Source organism: Phalaenopsis equestris, unplaced genomic scaffold (genome assembly GCF_001263595.1).
Source record: "Phalaenopsis equestris unplaced genomic scaffold, ASM126359v1 Scaffold000135, whole genome shotgun sequence".
NCBI classification, from domain to species: Eukaryota; Viridiplantae; Streptophyta; class Magnoliopsida; order Asparagales; family Orchidaceae; genus Phalaenopsis; species Phalaenopsis equestris.
The window spans coordinates 487,094-507,578 of NW_018164577.1; the positions used below are offsets into that span (position 1 = coordinate 487,094).

The 20,485-nt window shown below is 33.2% G+C and overlaps 1 protein-coding gene across 1 annotated transcript; it reads left to right on the top strand.

The window, feature by feature from the left end:
• Window positions 1–220: 220 nt before the first annotated feature.
• Window positions 221–16,869, top strand: LOC110021587 (protein WVD2-like 7). Its single transcript, XM_020720146.1, has 10 exons — window positions 221–451; window positions 2,456–2,573; window positions 4,125–4,835; window positions 5,563–5,859; window positions 6,420–6,481; window positions 6,849–6,932; window positions 7,066–7,159; window positions 14,817–14,909; window positions 15,979–16,070; window positions 16,609–16,869. The coding sequence occupies exons 2-10, from the start codon at window positions 2,514–2,516 to the stop codon at window positions 16,631–16,633; spliced, it is 1,518 nt and encodes a 505-aa protein (XP_020575805.1). The 5' UTR covers window positions 221–451; window positions 2,456–2,513; the 3' UTR covers window positions 16,634–16,869.
• Window positions 16,870–20,485: the final 3,616 nt, after the last annotated feature.

The following is a 20,485-nucleotide window of genomic DNA, read 5'->3' on the forward strand; positions in this document are numbered from 1 at the left end:
ACTACAACTATACAATATATTTTTTTAAAAAATTACAATCACATCAAAGAGAGAGTGTATGATACATGTAAAAGATCAAAGTTTAAGGGTTGAATATGTAAATAAATAAGAGTTAAGTGGAATGAATGTTAATTAAATTAGTGAACTTAATTTAAATAAGTTTTCCATAATGCGCATTATTACCTCTACCTCTATCCGCTTTCTATATCAATCATACTATATATTTAGTCGTCGTTCCTCCCATTTCAGCCTTCCCCAAGTCATCTCCAAATTTTCTCAGTCCACAACGGCTGCTGTCACTCTCCACAGAGGGAGAGAGCGATTTTCTTCTTTGTAGAGCGGAAGGCAGAAAATGGAGCCGGAGGTGTTTTTGGTTCTGTGGAATCTGACTTCCAACTTCTGAAGTTTGTCTTCTTTCACACAACTCTTGTTGGATTCTTCCGGGCGAAAGGTAACCACATGGATTCAAGCACTAATTTTTTCACACTGTCGGAAATCGGATGAAGAACTTATCCTGAAATCAAAACAGTTCATCTTGTGCTGGCTTTGGATCTGAAATGCGAAAAACTAGATCCCGAGCTTGGACTTCTTTTTTCTCCGACCATTTTCGGTGTAGTTAAAAAGGCAACAACGCAAGATTTGATTTAAAATTTATCCCTTTTGAGTCATAGTTTTTTTATCCTGAGCTGTGATATAGTGATAATAGTGGAGGGAAAAGAGTTCCGTTTGGTGATTTGACCTAGTAAATTACTTTTTATTTTTCAAGTTAAGGAAAAAGTGAAGCGCCAAGAGGTTTGGAATCCAAAAATCTTTTATGCCAATAGTTTATTATAGACTAGGGTTTCTCTTTTGTGTAAAGTTTTTATATCATGGGCCCCTGACTCTCGGCTTGATGTGTAAAAGCACTATAGCTCACCATCGATCTATAACTCAGATATCTTTTAAAATAAAGAATGTTACTCTTTCTTCCCAATCACCCACAATCTGATTAACGGCAGGGATCATTTTTTGCTTTTGTAACTGTGACTTGTTAGTGAAATGGGGGGAGGGAGTACATGAAAGGTGGGTCCTTTACCTTTTTTGCTTGTTTGTTTCTTGGAATAAGCAATGCGTTTCTTTGTCCTTGTCTCTTGTCTACACGGCCCAATGCTTTTCTTCTTGATTCTCTTCTGATGAGCTCATGAGGGATTTCTAAGAGGATAAAGGAAGATTTATATCCATACCACTCAATTCTTTCGTAATTACACATCTAACATCTAAACTTCAACTTTTATATATATGCCAGTGACTTACCTATGCATGAAAAGATCTATGCATGAAAAGATATACATGCATGAAAAGATATACTTCACTTTTTAAAAGTTAAAATAGAGGTATTTTTTATGTGATATGAAAGATTTGAGTGCTGTAAATGTAAAAATAAACTTTGAGTGTTAGATATGTAAATACATAAGAAAATTTTATTATGTCTATTAATACTCAACAGCATGAAAAATTGGATGTTTTTTCTGAACGAGGGAGGGAATATGTGCCTCTCCTGTATATTACTCCAGCAGCACATGGCTACCATTGGGAGCCTGAGAGCATGTGTCGTGCTGCAGCAGCACACATATTTAATCACCTGTTAATCATGCAGAAGCAGCTGCATGTGCTCTGCGTCGTGAGAATTCAAGCTATTTTACTTGATTATTGTTTTGGATTTTTTTGTTAAGGCTTGTTCTTTCATGGGGTTGATCTGAAAATTTTTTGGGTGATATGATGCTATGGTCAAATGATTATTAGTCCCTTGCTTGGCACTGCCTTTGCTGTCATCTTGGTTTAAGGTTCCATCCTTAGTTGTTTGGTTTGTTGGGATTTAGTGAAACAATATTTAGGCATTTATGTAAAAAGATGAGGGCTTTGTTAATAAAAAATGTGAAGCTGTTTTTTTGAAAATAGTGGACCTTATAGTATAGTTTAAATTTTATCATAAGCTGTTTTATCTTTTCTAAAATGGAAACTAATTTGCCCTTCCATGAGGTTAGTTTGATTGCATGTCTTGAAGATTTCTATCTTTCTTTTCTAGTGTTCAATACCAATGTAGCATTACCCGGGAATTTAAGGTTCCTAAGGGCTTGTTTGGGATACCTTTTGTTCTTGTTTTTGCTTTTACTTTAAAAATATGTTTGTATAGTGCATTTTCTTAAGTTTTTTTTTAAGATAAATTGGCTTGTTTTATAAACACTTAAAACATTTAAAAGTTTCTTTTAAATGTTTTTAAAAACAACTAAGCATATTATAATATATTAAACATGTTTTGTTTCAAATAAAAACATAAAAAAATAAAATGAAAATAAAAAATGACCCCAAATGGCCCCTAAAATTGGCTCGGAAGCTGACAAGCTGACTGGTGTTTTTTTCAAATATTTTTTATTTTTTGCTTTTCCCACTCATGTCAAATATTTTATTATTTCAGCACAATGGCTTTAGGAAGCCAATTTGCCATGGATCACTAGGAAGCTGGTTCACACAAAATGGCTAGTGATGTTCAACAAAATTATTATGAATGGAAGCATGAGCAAAAAGGTTCTCAGGTAGCTTTCTCTCGAGGTGTTTACATACATTCCACTTAATTCCTAATGTGTTTACCCATCTAACACCAACATTTTACTTTTTTATATTTATGCCACCCAAAACTATCATATCACATCTAAAATACCATCATTTTAACTTTTAAAAGTGAATACACCTATTGATACATAGTTAAGGTAAGCATGTAAAAATTGAAGATTATGTGCTAGATATGTAACTACATAGGAATTGAGTGGTGTGCATGTAAATCTTCCTTTTCTCTTTCATTACTTCTATTTCTTGCGACTTATTGCTCTTCCTCAAAGTAATTGCTTGAGGTGATTTGAAGGATCTTCTTTTTCATAAACAATAATAAGAATTGATTCCTTGAACCACCCATTTCTTTTTATATTTCTTTTGGCCAACAAGAGCAATGACCTGTTGAACATCTTCAGAGGAGGCATAATTCTTCCATGTTTCGAAATAAGATACATGTAACAATCATTTACTTGATGATTTCATTCCCAAGTGCAATTTGGTTCTTTTTTTTATTTTTGCGAAATGTTTTGCTGCTTTATTAAAATTAATTTTACTACCTTGCCTGGGTTATTTTGACACTCATACTTCGATTATGAATTGTTGGGTGGTGGGGAGAGCTGTTATGTGAATAGAATGTTTTTCCTCTTATTTTTGACATCTATTGAAGTAGAGTTACTTATTATTTATATTTGGTGTTGCTTTAATTTGCTATATTTCCTTGTTAGGAGATCCATAAATTTTCAATTACAGATTAGCTTAGGGTCCATCCTGTTTTTTGTTTTTTTTATTTTCACAGCTTCATCTCTTAGATGATTGTCACCCTTTTCTTTGGCTACAACTTTCTTGTTGCTTTTGAGAGTTTTTTTGTACTGAGGAGCATAACCAAATCTACTAGAGTATGGTAGCTATAAGAAAATTATATTTAAAAAATTTTGTAAGGGCACAAGTCTTTTATACCTATATCAAAATTCAAAAAACTTCTTTGGAAATTTACACACATACCACACAATTCTTATGTATTTGCACATCTAACACCCAAAATTTGATATTTACACTTATAACACCTGTATTTTCATAAACTTATGCATGAAAAGGTGTATTTCATTTTTAAATATATAGTTATGGTAGTGTTTTTGATGTGATGTTAAAGATTTCAGTAGTATGCATGTAAATATGAATGTTTAAGATTTAGATAAGTAAATCATAATAATTGTGTGGTATGTATGTCCCAAATCTATTTTATTCCCAGTGATTCTATAGTTAATTTTACATATAGTTGCAACCTTCCCAAATTGACCCTTTATCTTTTCGAACACCTTATGTATGTATTTATCTTTGCTCCACTAGCCTTGCTTGGCTGATGTTTTTGTATGGATCATTATTTCCCTCGTTCACTGTAGATGGAGGAATTTAACATGAATCATAAATGCTATTATTTCAGTCAACTCCTTTTAGCTTCACACTGACATATATATAGCGTCACACTGACATATATATATATATATATATATATATATATATAAATGCTGTAATAGGAACCTTCTATTTCACAAATGATGGATCATGGCTCCATATCTTTTGGAAGATTTGCATTCGAGCCATTGTCGTGGGAGAAAAGATCTGTTTTTACTTACAACGAACGTCAGGAAGAGCTTGAAAAAGTCAAATCCCCCGGTTTAGTAGCAAAGAAAAAGGCGTACTTTGAGGAATATTACAAAAAGATTCGTGCTTTGAAGGCTTTACAGAACCAGCAAACTGAGCTCTCTTTGGAATATGGTGCTGATGGCAGCATCTCTAGTCAAACTGGAGATGAAGATGAACCACCATTGTTGAGCTCAAGGCCCAATGAAATGCCTGAAAGTATAAGTAAAGCTCCATTGGAAGATCTTACAGGTCCTGGATCTGTTGAAAATTGTGCTGCAGAAGAAGCCACTGGGCCACATAGAAGTCACAGTGAGATGGAGAAGGAAGAAAATCACAATAATTTTGTTAAAATTGAAAATTCTAATCCTGAATTTGTGGTGCGCAGACTATCAACAGAAAGCTCAGAAGAAATTGAACAGAACGAAAAAAGTCACGGTGCGAATTTGTCGAACGAGAATGATATGTGCTTAAAGATGGAGCCTGGTTTAACTCGCCCCTTCGTATGTTCGACTGATCCTACAGTTTTAAATGCCGTAGTGGAGAAAAATAAGTTGATGGTTCATAAGCCTAAGGAAGACTCTTCTTCAGTTCCAATGTCAAAGGTACATGAATTTTGAAACACGTCGTATTTTTTTTTTCTTAATTAATGTTTTGCAAATTTTTTTTTCCTTTTGGTTTTAATGAGTGAACTAGCATTTATTTTTCTTTATCTTGTTATTATTCCATAGAAAAAATTGTTTATATTGTTTGTAGATGATAGTTTCAATAGCGTTTATTGACTAAACATACTATGCTCAAAATGGTTCTTATATTGTATAATTCTTAAAGGATCATAAACACTGCATTAGAAATCTCTTGTACTACGGAACAACTAAAAATCTCGATTTTATGTTAGGGAAATTTACATACGCGGCACACACTTTTTGCGTACTTACATAGATCACACCTAAACTTTCATATTAACATGCTCAACACTTTTATGTTTTCAACCTATGCATAAAAATGTGTATTTCACGTTTCAAAAATGATAATAGTGTTTTTTTTTGATGTGATATTAAACATTTGGGCGCTATGTGAGTAAATATGAAAGTTTAGGCCTGAGATATGAAAATACATAAAAATTTTGTGATATGTATGTAAATATAAATATTTCACATTTGAAAAGTGGTGGCAGTGTTATTTTTTTTGCACATGCAGTATATATAAAATTACCTGTAGAAGCATAAATATCTTTGTAGTTATAGCTTTGGGAGAAACCTTGCAAACAATATTACCATTTGAAGAAATTTTTTGCGTTTTTAGTAAAAATGTAAATTTCATTTCTTTCAGGAACACGCTGCTTCAAACAGATACCTTTCAAAATCTGTTAAAAAATCAGTACCAGAATGCAAAAAGTCATCACGGCCCTCGAACCGAGTCCATAAGATTGAGAAAGCTGACACTGAAATTCCTTCAAGCAAGAAGGGTTCTAACAAAGCCAGAAGCAGCGATAAATCCTCTTCTGTTGCTTCTCATCGATCACCAACTGAAGTACAGAATAAAGTTTCTATTCTTAGGTCACATTCAAAAGTTACAAATAAGTCATCATCAAGGAAATTAAATCCAGATGGAAAATTAAAATTACAGGTTCGTGGCTTTCATTTTTTATCTCAAATGTGAACTCATATGTAAGTTCATCAGGGAATTTAAGCTTAAGTTTTACTTCTTATTTCTTTTGTGTGATTTTTCTTTAGGGGCATTTACATTCATACCATGCAATTCTTTTGTATTTACATATCTAACGCTTAAACTTTCATATTTACGTACGTAACCCCTAACTCTTTTATATCCCTTAAAGAAATCACTTTTACTTTTAAAAGTGAAATACACCTTTTCATGCACAGGTATATGACACATAAATGTTATAAAATGTAAATATAGAAGATTAGGTGTTAGATATGTAAATAAATAAGAATTATGTGGCATTTATTTAAATTTCCCTTTTCTTTATATTCGCTCTTGTGTCGGTAAAGCGAAGCTGTGAAATTTAGTTCAAAATCTTTCTGATATTTCCTATGGCTGTTATGTATCATCGGCTGACTATTTTTCTCATGGGTTATAATTGTTTATTTGTAAGTGAATTCTTTTATTGAAAGAAATATCAATTTTTGCTTTGATTCTTAGTTGAGATTTGAATCTCCTTGTAGGGTGAATCAAGGGAGACGACTAAACGGAATACTGTTAAAAATGGTGCACTACAAAGTAAAAGGTTAGGACTAGCTTGGCATCACTTTTGTTTCATTTTTTTAATTTTATTTTAACTTTTTTTTTTTGAAATTCTCTTTTTATTGATAAATATTTAATATATTTTTATTTTTTATTTTAAAAAATAAGTAAACTTATTTTCAAAATACTAAAAACACTTTAAAATTGTTTTGAGTATTTGATTAAAGAAATCAAAATATTTAAATGCTGTTTTTGGTGTTTTTGAAAAAATATTAATTTTTCTTTAAAACAATAAAATAAAAAGTAAAAAACATACTAAACAAATATATTTTTAAAAACAAAAGTTAATACAAAAAATAAAATTTATCCCAAAAAAACCCTTAATCACTCTACTCTTTTTGAGCTAGCAGTGCGGGTCATGAAGAATTCAAGAACTTGGAAAGCAGGTGCAGTACCGTTGAAGGAAGAGCTGCAACAGAACAACTTAAAACAAGGTGGGAACCCTTGTTTAAGCATAATAAGCCTTCTTTATCATCACAAGTAGTATGCAATGAAAAGCACTCTGATTCTAATTTCTTTTGCTCTTCTTAATACTGACATGAAATTATTATTTTTGATTGTGTTCAGGTCTATCAATCTTTGTTCCAGAAATATTCATGATCCAAATAGAGTTATTAGTTACCTACCCGGAAGCTTATCAGCTGGAGATAAAAGCAAAATGGTAAAATTTTTTATTCATGATTCTCCTACCCTCCAATTAAAACATGCAGACACACGCTAATCCCAGGGATTATTTATTTATTGTTTGATTATTAATGCTTGGCGGAAGGTTCAGGGCGATAGAGTAATGAATTGTTGCTCCTTAACGTTTCGTGAGTTGTGGGCCACGTAGGCCGTTGTTGGTCACGCAAGGCCATAATAGTGAGTTGTGAAAATGCTAACATGATAATTCATTACTTTACCGTCGCGGACTTTCTGACACTCATCATACGTCATTTGGTATCATTTTTAATATGCTTATTAATATAATAAGAGTGAGGCTGCATAACGGTCATTTAGTTAGGGTCAATTATTTGATTTTTCTTGGATTGGAGATATTAATTGTCGGCCTAACTCTTCTCTGTGCCCGTCGGGATGTTTTAGACATATTAAATATTAATTATAGTTGATGAGAGAACTCAAGTAAATGTGAGATAGGGAGAGATCTTAGAGGAGGAAGAAAGAGAAAAATAGGATGCAATTTGGCAAAATATTAGATCAGTCAATTTAGTGTTTTGCATTTCTTATCAATCCGAGACCCTTTTTTATGGACTACAAATCGTCATTATATTAAATTTAATATAAAAATAGGGGCATTTGCATACATCCAAATCTTTCATTTCACATAAAAAGTAGCAATTTTTTTTTTTAACTTTTAAAAGGTGAATACACCTTTTCATGCATAGGTTGGGTGTATAAATGTAAAAATTAAAATTTGGGTGGTAAATATGTAAACACATAAGAATTGGGTGGTATCTATGTAAATACATAAGAATGGGTGGTATGTATGTGAATCTTCCTATAAAATATACTATTAAGTTTAATATTTCTTGAATTCGTATAAACAAATAAAATTTGAACCACAGTTATTATAAATTCTCCACATTTGCTTTAGTTAATAATTTATTTCGATTTTTATCAAATATAATTTAATAGTTTTCATTTATATTAATTGATCTTAGTTTAATCATTTTTTCATTCAAATATCCAAGTTAAACTTAATTAAATTTTATATACTGTAACTTCATGCATTCCGATTAACACATTACCATGATCAAATATTAGCCTCCCCTTAATTTTATTTAAAGTTTTATTATAAATTTCTTTCCTTTTTTATATATTTAAACTAACTTCTAACATCTTAAATTTAAAGTTTAGTTTAGAGCTTTTTATTTTTTTCTAAGTAAAATTAAATCTACATTTTTGTTGTGCAAATTTTTACTAAAATAATCTTAATGAAATTATTGAATATTATATCTAAAAACATACAATCTTAAATAAAGCATACTAAAATCCTAACGATTCTTTTTTTTTTTGGGGCAATTACATACAAACTACCCGAAACTTGTTATTTACAAATCAACAACTGTCTTTCATCCATTTTTCTTTTTTATCAAATCCTTAATAGTTTGATTGTAGCACGTGTGTAGGTCAACTTTTTGATTTGAAAATAATTTTTTTAATTTAATTTAATATAAGATATATAATTTTTATTTTATTTTTGAAAATAATGTGTTTTAATCTTTTAGAAAATAAGACCGAATATATCTCATTTGTCTAATAGTTTGCATAATCGTGTCTGATGCCGCAAATACTATACATTTTCGAAAGATGAGTGTATATCTCGGCGATAGACCCATTCCTGTAAATTAAGAGATTTGTGACATCCATTTGACTTACGAACCTTTTATGTATGACCGACAGGTTCCCCTACTTAATATAAATATTAGGTAGAGTTTATTTTATCCGGGTTCCAAGTTTGCTATATAGGCAAACCCTTATAGTTAATTACATCTTAACTGATCGAGTATGAAAAGTCAAGTAGAACATGATCAAATGGGAGCAGTTCTTTCAAGAGTCTAAATAAAGGAAAATGTAGGGGATGTCAAAGATCATGAGTAGAAATCTCAGTGACTTTCCAAATTATTCTAATGTGTGACTGCGAGACGATGTTATTCAATTGTTCAATCCTGTCAATTTTATTGTTTAAGACTTCTATTTGCATAATACCCGATTATGCAAATAGCCCTGAAGACATGATGATTTACGTCATATCAAACGACAACCTAGGAATCCTAAGTCAAGTTAGGACTTATACTGCTCAGCATAACTGTGCAGAAGCCTCAAGATAAGTTGATGATTTATGTCGTGCTAGATGAACTATCTCGAAGTCCTATGACTTACTGTTTAAACTAAGAAAAGATTTGCTGTTATTGACTTGTTTGCTCTCTCGAATATATCCTTATGCAGGTCTTCGTCGTGCTGCCCATGACATATGCTCCAAGCTCTTTATTGAAGTAGTTGTTTTAAGGTCTAAGGTTTAAAAGATTTTATCAGGTATGTTTCAATGTTTCTGATTTTTTTGTTGTTGTTTTGGTTTCACATGTAAAGTAATCGTGAAGTAAATAAAGGAACTGCAGTTCATAAAATAAAATGCGTACCTGGGCTTCTGCTACCGCTGCATGATTAGTTCATAAAACATAATATAATTTGCAGGAAATTTAATAAATTGTAGAAAAAGAAAAAAATATGAATTATAGTGTAAAAATCAGCAAGATTAGTCGTAACACGAACATATAAAGCAATATCCACGGCCACTTATGGAAGACCAACACTGGTTATAAAACATCGGTAAAGGTGGGGGCTCAGAGCTGGACTGTGTGCTTTCCAACCTTGAATAAGAGCTGCCAACCCGACAATCTACGGAGGACGATTCTTAACCTCGATCTAAATGACTAACCATGGACCTTTATAAGTTTTCATAAAAAAAAATTCTTTGATTTTCATGCAAAAGCTGTTTTTTTAGTTTTCATGTAGAATTCTTTTTAACATACAAAAGAGATTTTGTTTTATTTTTGTAAATATTTTGTAAAGTAGTGTAGTCCACAGGCTAGTCACTCTAATTAAGCTACATTACTGGCAAACTAATAGCGTCGGAGGCAACAATCCCACAAAGAGTCGGTGAATAGTATCATCAGTTATTTCCTCACTTATTAAAGGTCCTTAAGGTAGGAGATACTATTCTAATAATCTCACTTCGTATCTCTTGTTTAAACACATATAAACAATATCGTCATCACTTTTGCCACCAAGACCTCCAACTTATACTAGTCTGGTGATTTATATGTGACATTGATAAATGTCCCCAATTGCCAGGAGGATTTGACTGTAATGTTCAAGTTCAAACCTCGATGTATTGGGTTTCACTATAGGTTAAGTAATGAAGAAAATTTCACTAGTTGATTTAATTAAGGAAGTCATGAACCACATCTTGGTTTATTATGATGTTTAGTATTTTAATTAATGTGTGAATTAAAGTTAAGTGTCTAGTTTCATCATTCATTTAAAAATTAGGTATATAAAGTCCCACCTAGGGTGTGCTCATAAAGTTTAGGAAGCCTGCACTTTAACCCGTGCATAAAGTGATTTAAGGTGTTTTGATCTCAATTAGTTTTTTCCAACTAATCGTCAAATATATTTTAAGTGTTTTTCAAATAATTAAATCAGAAATTCTCATTTTTGACTTAACCATTTAACAATAAAAAAAATAAAACAAAAGAAAGGTGAAAACCGGCTCACTTCTAAAACTAACAATGCCAAGGGAGGAAACATTAAGTGAATAGGTCTAAAAACGTTTAAATTCTTTCAATGACTGTAATTAAATCGACCCCCAAGGAGAGTGTTTAAATCTATTTAAAGCAGTATTTTGATTGGCCTGAAATTTTTTCGTTTCAGAGTAAAAAAAATGAAGCCCAGAAGCCACCAAATAGACTAAAAAAACGCAACTCAAAAGCCACAAAACAGAACCAAAAAGTACAACTCACAATGGCACTTTCAAATAGCTCCAAACAATAGGCAATCAGTCATGAAATCAACCCAAAATTTTCTCCAAAACAACAAATATAGAGATCACAAATCAACCCAAAATCGACACCTGAAATAACTCCAAAAATAGTGGAAGAATCGAGCAAGGGTAGCCCCCAAACACTGCCCTATGCAACCCCTAATCCTTCCAAAATTACAAAAAAATCGACACCAAGCACGGCATGTGAAACCTCCAAAATAGCAGCAATTAAGGCTTCTAAAAAGAACCATAAATGTTCCCAAAGTATGCACGCTAATCGCTACACGTGTTTGCATATCAAAACCCAATCTCAATGAAATGCAATTAAAGGGACTTTGCATGCACATTACTCGATCCCTACATATTTACATACCCATCACCCAAATTTCGATGTTTACATACCTTGACTATGTATGAGAAGGTGCAATTTGTGTTTAAAGGTTGAAATCGTAGTAAGCCTTATGTGATATGAAAAATTCGGATGGCATAAATGTAATGAATAGAGTTGAGGTGTTAGATATGTAAACAAGTAGGAGGTAAGTGGTATGTATTTAAGAATTGAAGTTTGAGTGTTGGATACATGAATACATAAGGATTGAGTAGCATGTATGTAAATTTCCTAATATTTTAAGGAGAAATCATCACAACAAATTATGATCCAGATTTAAGCACGTTCTGCAAAATCAACTTAAACTCAAGAAATTCAGCCTCATGTTCACCCAGTAGACCCTTTAGTTCCTTTAAGTGACATCTGATTGCAAAGTCGGGCGAGCCAAAATTGCAAGACTGGCCTTGTTTATCTGATTACTTTTATATGCATGCCAATAATTACAAATTAAATGGAGGTTATGAGCTAATCACAAGCATCTTAGAATAGTTACCATGAATAATAAAATTGATTAACAGTGTTTGGGGGAACAAAAGAAGCAAAAGAAACTATTGAAACCTGTTTTGAGGTGACTAGAAATGGAAATCAGCTTTGCATTGTTTTGCTTAAGATGGAGAGGGGGCCTTCTGAATCTTGCGGCTTGGAAAGCAGAAAGAGGAAGAAGCACTCCGCTCGGTGGCTCAAAAGATCAGAAAAGATGAACAAAAATTGGGGGCTTCGCTTGTGAGGAAGTCCAACGCTAGTGCTTCAGTTGAGAGCTGTTAGGGTTTGAGAGTGGGAGGATCGAGAGAGAGGCTCTAGAGCTTCAGGTGTGGAGTGGAGAGGGAAGTTTCGCGCCTTGGTATGGGAGTCGAGCGAGGAGGGAGGCAAGGGCTTCGGTGCGAGTGTGAGAGGGAGGCGAGCAAGAATGTCGAGAGAGGGGCGAAGGTTTGTGGGCGAGCGGGAGAGGGAGGTGAGGGGGTGCAGAGAGGGGAGAAGAGCGGGATCTGTCGAGAGAGGGGTCTTCGACATAGGGAAGAGGAGGTGAGGCAGGCGAGTCTCCAGCTGGGGCCTTCAACGCAAGGGGATGTCGAGAGAGGGCTTCGGTGCAGGGAGGAGTCGAGCGAGGGAGTTTTCGTGCAGAGGGGGAAGACAAGCGGGGGCTTCGGTGCAGGGAGGAGTCGAGCGAGGGACTTTCGGTGCAGAGGGGAGTCGAGCGAGGATGCCGAGAGAGGGGCGAAGATTTCTAGGCGAGCAGGAGAGTTTCAGTATAGAGGGGAGGAGTCGAGCAAGGGCTTCGGTGCGTCTTGAGCAGAAGAGGTGAAGAGGAGAAGAGACGAGCGGGAGAAGAAGAGGGGGGGGGGGGAATGCCAGGAAGGTTATGCGAGATTAGGCGAGGAATTAAACAGATTCCATTCATGCAACCGACTCAATTTGAAAATCTTAACTCCTAATTACATTCAATTAAGATGAGATTAAATGACTCATTTGAAATTTTAAATTTTGAAATTCAGAACTATAGCTCGTGTTCAGCCCATGTCCAACCGAATTGAACTTGGGAACCCACACTCCTTAATTAAAAATTTACGTGCATCGATTTTCATGTCGTCCGCCCGCGCGCAGAACCATAGCAATATGGGTGTCTTTCCTAGCTAAAGCTGAGATCCCAAACACGCTTACGTGGCCCGTTTCATCATCCGACATCCGGACAAGTTGGTCGACGGTCGAGCCAAAAAGTGTCAACTTTTATTTTCCTTCGAATTTTGGGTTAGCATTGGGTCATTTTGAAAATTGATTTTAGTGGTGCAATGTGTGTAAGTGTCAGTGACTTGAGTTGTGATGTTTTTGTGTGGTGTATGTGAAATTAGGGGGCAAATGCCAAGAAGGTTATGCGAGATTAGGCGGGGAATTAAACGAATTTTATTCATGCAGTCGACTCAATTTGAAAATCTTAACTCCTAATTACATTCAATTAAGATGGGATTAAATGACTCATTTGAAATTTAAAAATTTGAAATTAGAAACTATTTAGCTCGTGTTAAGCCCATGTCCAGCCTGAATTGAACTTGGGCTGAGCCTGAACCCGTGCTCTTTAATTAAAAATTCGCGTGCATCGATTTTCATGCCGTCCGCCCGCGTGCGGAACCATAGCAACATGATTGTCCTTCCTAGCTAAAGTTAATGTCCCAAACACGCTTACGCGGCCCGTTTCATCATCCGGGGTCGTTCGGACAAGTTCGTCGATGGTCGATCCGAAAAGTGTCAACTTTTATTTTCCTTTGAATTTTGGGTTAGCGACATGTCATTTTGAAAATTGATTTTAGTGGTGCAATGTGTGTACGGGCCGCCAAGAAGGTTGAGTTGTGATTTTGAAATTGACAAGTAGTGACTTGAGTTGTGATGTTTTCGTGTGGTGTATGTGAGATTAGGGGGCGAATGCCAAGAAGGTTATGCGAGATTAGGCGGGAAATCAAACGAATTCCATTCATGCAGCCGACTCAATTTGAAAATCTTAACTCCTAATTACATTCAATTAAGATGGGATTAAATGACTCATTTGAAATTTAAAAATTTGAAATTAGAAACTATTTAGCTCGTGTTAAGCCCATGTCCAGCCTGAATTGAACTTGGGCTGAGCCTGAACCCGTGCTCTTTAATTAAAAATTCGCGTGCATCGATTTTCATGCCGTTTGCCCGCGTGCGGAACTATAGCAATATGATTGTCCTTCTTAGCTAAAGTTAAAGTCCCAAACACGCTTACGCGACCCGTTTCATCATCCGGGGTCGTCCGGACAAGTTCGTCGATGGTTGATCCGAAAAGTGTCAACTTTTATTTTCCTTTGAATTTTGGGTTAGCGACAGGTCATTTTGAAAATTGATTTTAGTGGTGCAATTTGTGTAAGTGTCAGTGACTTGAGTTGTGATGTTTTCGCGTGGTGTATGTGCGAATTGTAGTGTTTGCATAGCCGAGCCATGAAGGGTTCATTTAAGGCCTCTTGATCCTATAGGAGCTCATTTTTGAGCCATCCAAATGTTAGTCCTTAGCCCTTGCAACTAAGAGTCGAGTGCTTGAGACTACTCATGCGAGGTATGGGTCAAGAAGGTTCCGTTACTAATCTATTAAGATGGTCAATAAGAAACTCTTAAAGCTAGTTCCTAGATTCTAGGAGGATAAAACTAAAACCTTATTGAAAATGAGGTCAACAACATGTAAATGCATTGGTTCTCTAGTTCAAAAAAAAATCAGTCGGGTGGTTACTTTATAAATATCATTGTTTCATGTAGTCTATATGTAATTATCCCTATTCTTTTATGAGGCCTTCAAATATTGGATGCAAAAACATGCATTCTTGTCGATTCCACGGGCATTACAATTTTTAACATTGAATTGAATTACATGACATGCAGGCAAATGCTTCAACAACCAGGAAATATGAGGTGAAGGCCTCCAAGATCAGCACTGTGAGGCCCAGTGGAAACAACAAAGCTGATGCTACTAAGGTTGAGCACATTTTACTTGGTTTTTTTTTCCTAATCTTTTGATAAAATTCTCTCTTTTACTATATTTGAACTTGGTGTAGATCCTAATTACTTGCTAATTTTGGTTACGTTGCCAAAGCTATAACCTTTAAAAAAATCTTAATATATTGACAAAAAAGCAGTTAATTTTAATACGATATCACATAATTCTTGTATATTTACATATATAACCCGTAAAAATTTTGATATTTTCATTTATGACACTTTGTTGTCATAACCTATGGATGAAAATGTTTATTCTTTCTCATTTAAGAAGTTAGTACTAGTGATGTTTTTTATGCAATATTAAAGATTTGAGTGTTATGTATGTAAATTAGTTAGTGTTCGATATGTAAATACGTAATGGTTTTTTGGTATGTGTGTAAATGCCCATAATATTTTTGCTTAAAAAACATACATAACACTTAATTCCTATGTAGTTACATACATGACACCTAAACTTTAATTCTTACATGCATGCCACCTTACTCATGCAGGAAAAAGTATATTTTATATTTTAGAAGTTAAAATAATGGCATTTTTTATGTGATATGAAAGATTTGGGTGGTATAAATATAAAGGGGCATTCACAGACGTTCCTCAATAATCTTATGTTTTTACATATCTAACATCTAAACTTTAATATTTATATTCATCATATCAAGAATATCACTTTGACTAATTTTTTAAAGTCAAATGCACCATTTGATGAAAGGTTTATAGTGCCAAGTTATCTTAAATGTGTAAATATCAAACTTTGGGTGTTAGATATGTAAATTCATAAGAATTATGTGGTACATATGTAAATTTTCCATATAAGAATTGGGCGGTATGTATGTAAATGCTCGGAAAGTAAAATTTGGGTTCAGTTATGCCAACACAAATTTACATCAATAAACAATTCTAATGACCGAAAAATCATGCTGTCGGCTTAAACATTCTTTATTTTTACTTAAATTTTCGCTCGGAGAGCATATCAATGTATTTTTTTCGCAACGTTCCATCGAATTCTGTGCTTTTTAACTGAGATTCACCTCCATGTCCTAAACAGAAACAGATGACCACAGTAGAAAAACTTGAAAGGCCAAATGGTGTGAGCAAATCATTCATTGGTGGAATGCCACTTGTTGTGAAGAAATCCAGGTTTGTTTAGTCTATATTCTCTCACTTTTCTCTTTAATTAGTAATATTATGACTTGCTTACCACTCAATTCCTATGTATTTACATATGCAACACTTTCTTTTTACATTTATACCATCTTAATGTTGTCACATAAAAAAATACTACCATTTCAACTTTTAAAAAGTTGGAATACACATTATCATGCTAAGGTAAGGTGGTATATATGTAAATCTTCCTAATATTCCCGGTTTGCTATGCCTTCTTAGACTATTATCTTCCTCTTCTCAATGTGATATACATACCACTCAATTCGTTTGTATTAGCATATCTAACACTTAAATTTAGTTTTTTTACATTTATACCATCTATAAATCTTTTTCACATCATGGAAGAAATACCACCATTTTAACTTCTAAAATGTGAAATACACATTCTCATGCATGGGTAAGGTTGCATGTATGTAAAAAAATTAAAATTTAGATTTGCTAAATATGTAAATACTTAGGAAGTAAGTGATGTGCATGCAAATGTTTCTAATAATATTAGTTAACATTACAGGAAGGAGAATCCAAGATGGAGGTGATCTTAATGACTAAGAAATGCTTTCTGGCTATTTTGTTCATTTGTATAGAGTATGTTTAGCTTTAATTAACAAGCACTTTGTGGATGACTCTTTGATGCAAAAAATTTATATGAGGTTTTGAGGTTAATGTTAAATTTGTATTTGGGGTAATTATGTAAACCTCATATAATTGTATTTAATAGGTTTAGTTTTTAGTTTGAACCCCAAATAAGGCCCATCTATTATTATTATTTTTCACAATCAGATCCCTAGTGTTATATATGTAATTATTCTGTTTGTTTATTTTTCGAAGTTATGATGAATTACTGAGATTAATAGGAAATGAATTTTTATTATAGTGTGTAGATGTTAGATGTATTTTATTTATTAATTAATTTATTTATTTTTGAAAGCAATGAATTGATGCTATTATACAAGCCTCCAGTCACTCATGATGTGCCTAACAGTTCGAGTGTCATTTCTTTAAGGCCAACTATGTTAGAGGGAATTGGAACCCCTCGATCTGAGGGGTTTTATTCCGTGGGTAAAATAAATTATATGGGGTACTTTTTGAAGATGTTTTTAAAGAAATAGACAAATGATTAACCAATTATCCTCAAATGCATCACCATGCGCACACACATTAATATTTTTGTAAAATACTTTTATTTATAAATATTTGAGCACATATTCTATCACTCTAATGTCTAATCTTGATTTTACAACTACTCCCCACTTTAAGCTTTGCTTAGCCCTCTTTGGGTGTTTTTGGCGGCGGCGGTGCCCGTGCGACACTGCACCATAGTTTTTGTTGTTTGAGAAAATAGTCTTTTATCTGTATTCTCAAAAAAATTATTGTTGAAAGTCTTGTTTTCCCACCATGCCTGACTAATTGCGGTGGTTGTTAGAAAGTTATAATCTAATTTTTTCAAAAAATAAAAAATTGTAATTATTGCTGCAACTTTTTGAACGATCGATTCTTCTTCAGCAGGCTCATAACTGCTTATTCAAATAGCTGCAAGTGCCCCAAATATAGCCTTAGTAATTTATGGTCTGTTTGAGACATCTACAGTCTTTTGAAGAAATAATTGTGAAGTAGCTAAAAAAAAATTATTTTTTAAAAAACTATGTTGTCTATTACAAATTTATTTTATTTTAAAAAATACGGGTTCTAGCTTTCTTACAACCATCAAATTTAGTCAAGTAAGATTACAAAACATGACTTCTCACCGTATCTTTTTAAAAAACAGGCACATAAGACACTCCAAGATTGCCTCATTTTTATCCCAAACACAACCTAATGCTCTCCGGCATGCTTTCTATTGAAGGCCATATTGTATCACATAATTTTGAATTTAGCATAACTTACACGGACTTACTTAAGAGGGGCATTTACCTAAATACCACCTCATTCCTATGTATTTACATTTCTAACAGTTAAACATTAGCTTCTACATCTATATCATCTAAATCTTTCATATCACATAAAAAATATCAGCGTGTCAAATTTTATAAAGTGAATTATGAATGGCATGCATGTAAATCTCCGGTGAAGGGATAAGGATGACAGCACGACAAAAACACAGGAATCATGTTCACAATAAATTATTTGAAAGTAATATTATTGTACATCAAGTTTAATAGAGATCTGCCATATTTCTATTACCGCAATTGTAATGTTGTTTTTCGTAATCTTATTGGCTTGTAATTATTTTCATATAAACAAATTATAGTGTCTAATCGTAAAAAAAATATTTATAATGCTCACAATAAGTTTCAAAATATTTATAATCTATTTTACATGCCCCCCTTCTATTTATTTATGATTTTTTTTTTTAGAGGCAGAGTCAATTCATTAATTGCATGAGATAAAGAGTGGACCAGATTTGTAAATAGTCATTTTTAGGATGCTACATACGCAAACAGGCCTCTTTCCATGTATATCAGTTTACAATTTGTTATTCCAGAATTTCATGCGAAGTAGATGCCCATAATTCAAAACAAAAACACAGCACATATCACATCACATACCTACGCTTTAGTGTAATAATTGCATAGATGCATAATAAAAAAATATTTCCACAACTAGGGATAAGACAACTAGGGAATAGAGAGAAGTGTGATCAGATAGAACTTGGTAGAGATAATACAGCAAGTAAAATGCGTGTTCTAAAAATAACCTCTTATTTATAGGTGTGAAAGGGTATAGATTTAAGATTACATTTATGCCTTTTAATCATTAGATTTGTGAGAATTAATTCAGTACATTATACAAGTACGATCAGATATACCTGCTGGTGGATATTTTTCTGAGTAATGGACTATTACCGATCGATACTTCTTAGACTGATCGGTCCACCTTAGGCTGATTGGTCTGCCTTAGTCCGATCAATTTCAGACTTAATTGGACAAATTTCTTCGTTGTGGCCCAATACACTCATTTGTATGCGTCATGTTGCATGCAACATTCTTGCATGCATTTGCATGATGTGTGTTTCGGCTTTTGATGTCCTTTGTGATTGCTTCGTCCCATGGTCCAATAATCGCAACATGAGTCTTTTGTATGTTGTATGTGCGTGACCCATTTACCTTGATGACTTGTCCTATTCATTAGGAGAGTGATTCGTTTGTGCGTCATAATACTCAAATTAATATTGCTCATAAGAATATCTCAACAAGCAATGTTAGGTTTTTTTTTTAATTACGAGCAACAAACTGTATTACTGTGTTAAAGATTCAAGGATTCTAAAATATGTTACTTGCATGTTACAGAACCACATTTAATGGTCATGTTAATGTTGTTTCGCTCCATCAGTCATTTCGATTCCTCATAATATTCAACTTTGTTAATGTTGCTTCGCTCCGACAACACTGACCGATGAATCTAGTTCCGCCACTTCAATTGATGGGCTTAGTTCACCCGCTTTGACTGGTGTGCTTAACTCAACCACTTTTGAGCTTCAACCAGTTGACTCGATTCCTCACAGATCAGCTTTTTCTTCATAATTATATTTGTGCACACATTAAATAAGATTTAATTAATCCAAAAATAATTTAAATAATAAATAATATGCATGTTATAAATAGCAATGTCTACTTAAGTAATTACCCCTATAAATTATTTATTATATCATTAAATGGGTTTATTTATGGACACGATTAAATGATTTGGATTGAGTTTAGGTAAATCATTGTTATACTTAATTGTGAGTTGGTCAAACGCGACCCTTAACCACTCATGCACGGGGCGTTGGTAGGTAAGATTCATTTGTCATAATATTGTTTTATTAATTTTAAAATATTGAACAATAAATTTATATTTAGATATCATTATATTTAATTTATGATCTAAGAAAGCATTAAAGTCCTCTGCATTTCATTGATTTCCCCAATTGTCCGTTAGATTCTACCTGCGACTTATCAAATTCATTATATTTTAATTTTGAACTATTTTCCTGCCTACATATTATATAAATTTAGAGTATTTATATATCTAATAAATCAATTTTATTTTTTATTTCCTCTATTTAAAATGTTAATATTGCCAAAAAAAAAATTATTATTCTTAAATCTTGAAAAATAGAATACTTTTTATTCATAAATACATACATACCACTAAATTCTTATGTATTTACATGTCTAACATTGGAATTTTAATTTATATATATAAAGATTTTTACTTTAATTTTTTAAAGTTAAACAATATTTATATTGATATGATATAAAAGAATTGGATGGTATAAATGTAAAAAATAAATTAGAAATAATAGATATGTAAATATATAAAATTTGGGTGGCATGCATGTAAAATATCCCATATACGATTTGTCCCGCTCTCTCCATCCCCGTCCTCAAGAAAATCCCCGCCAGTGC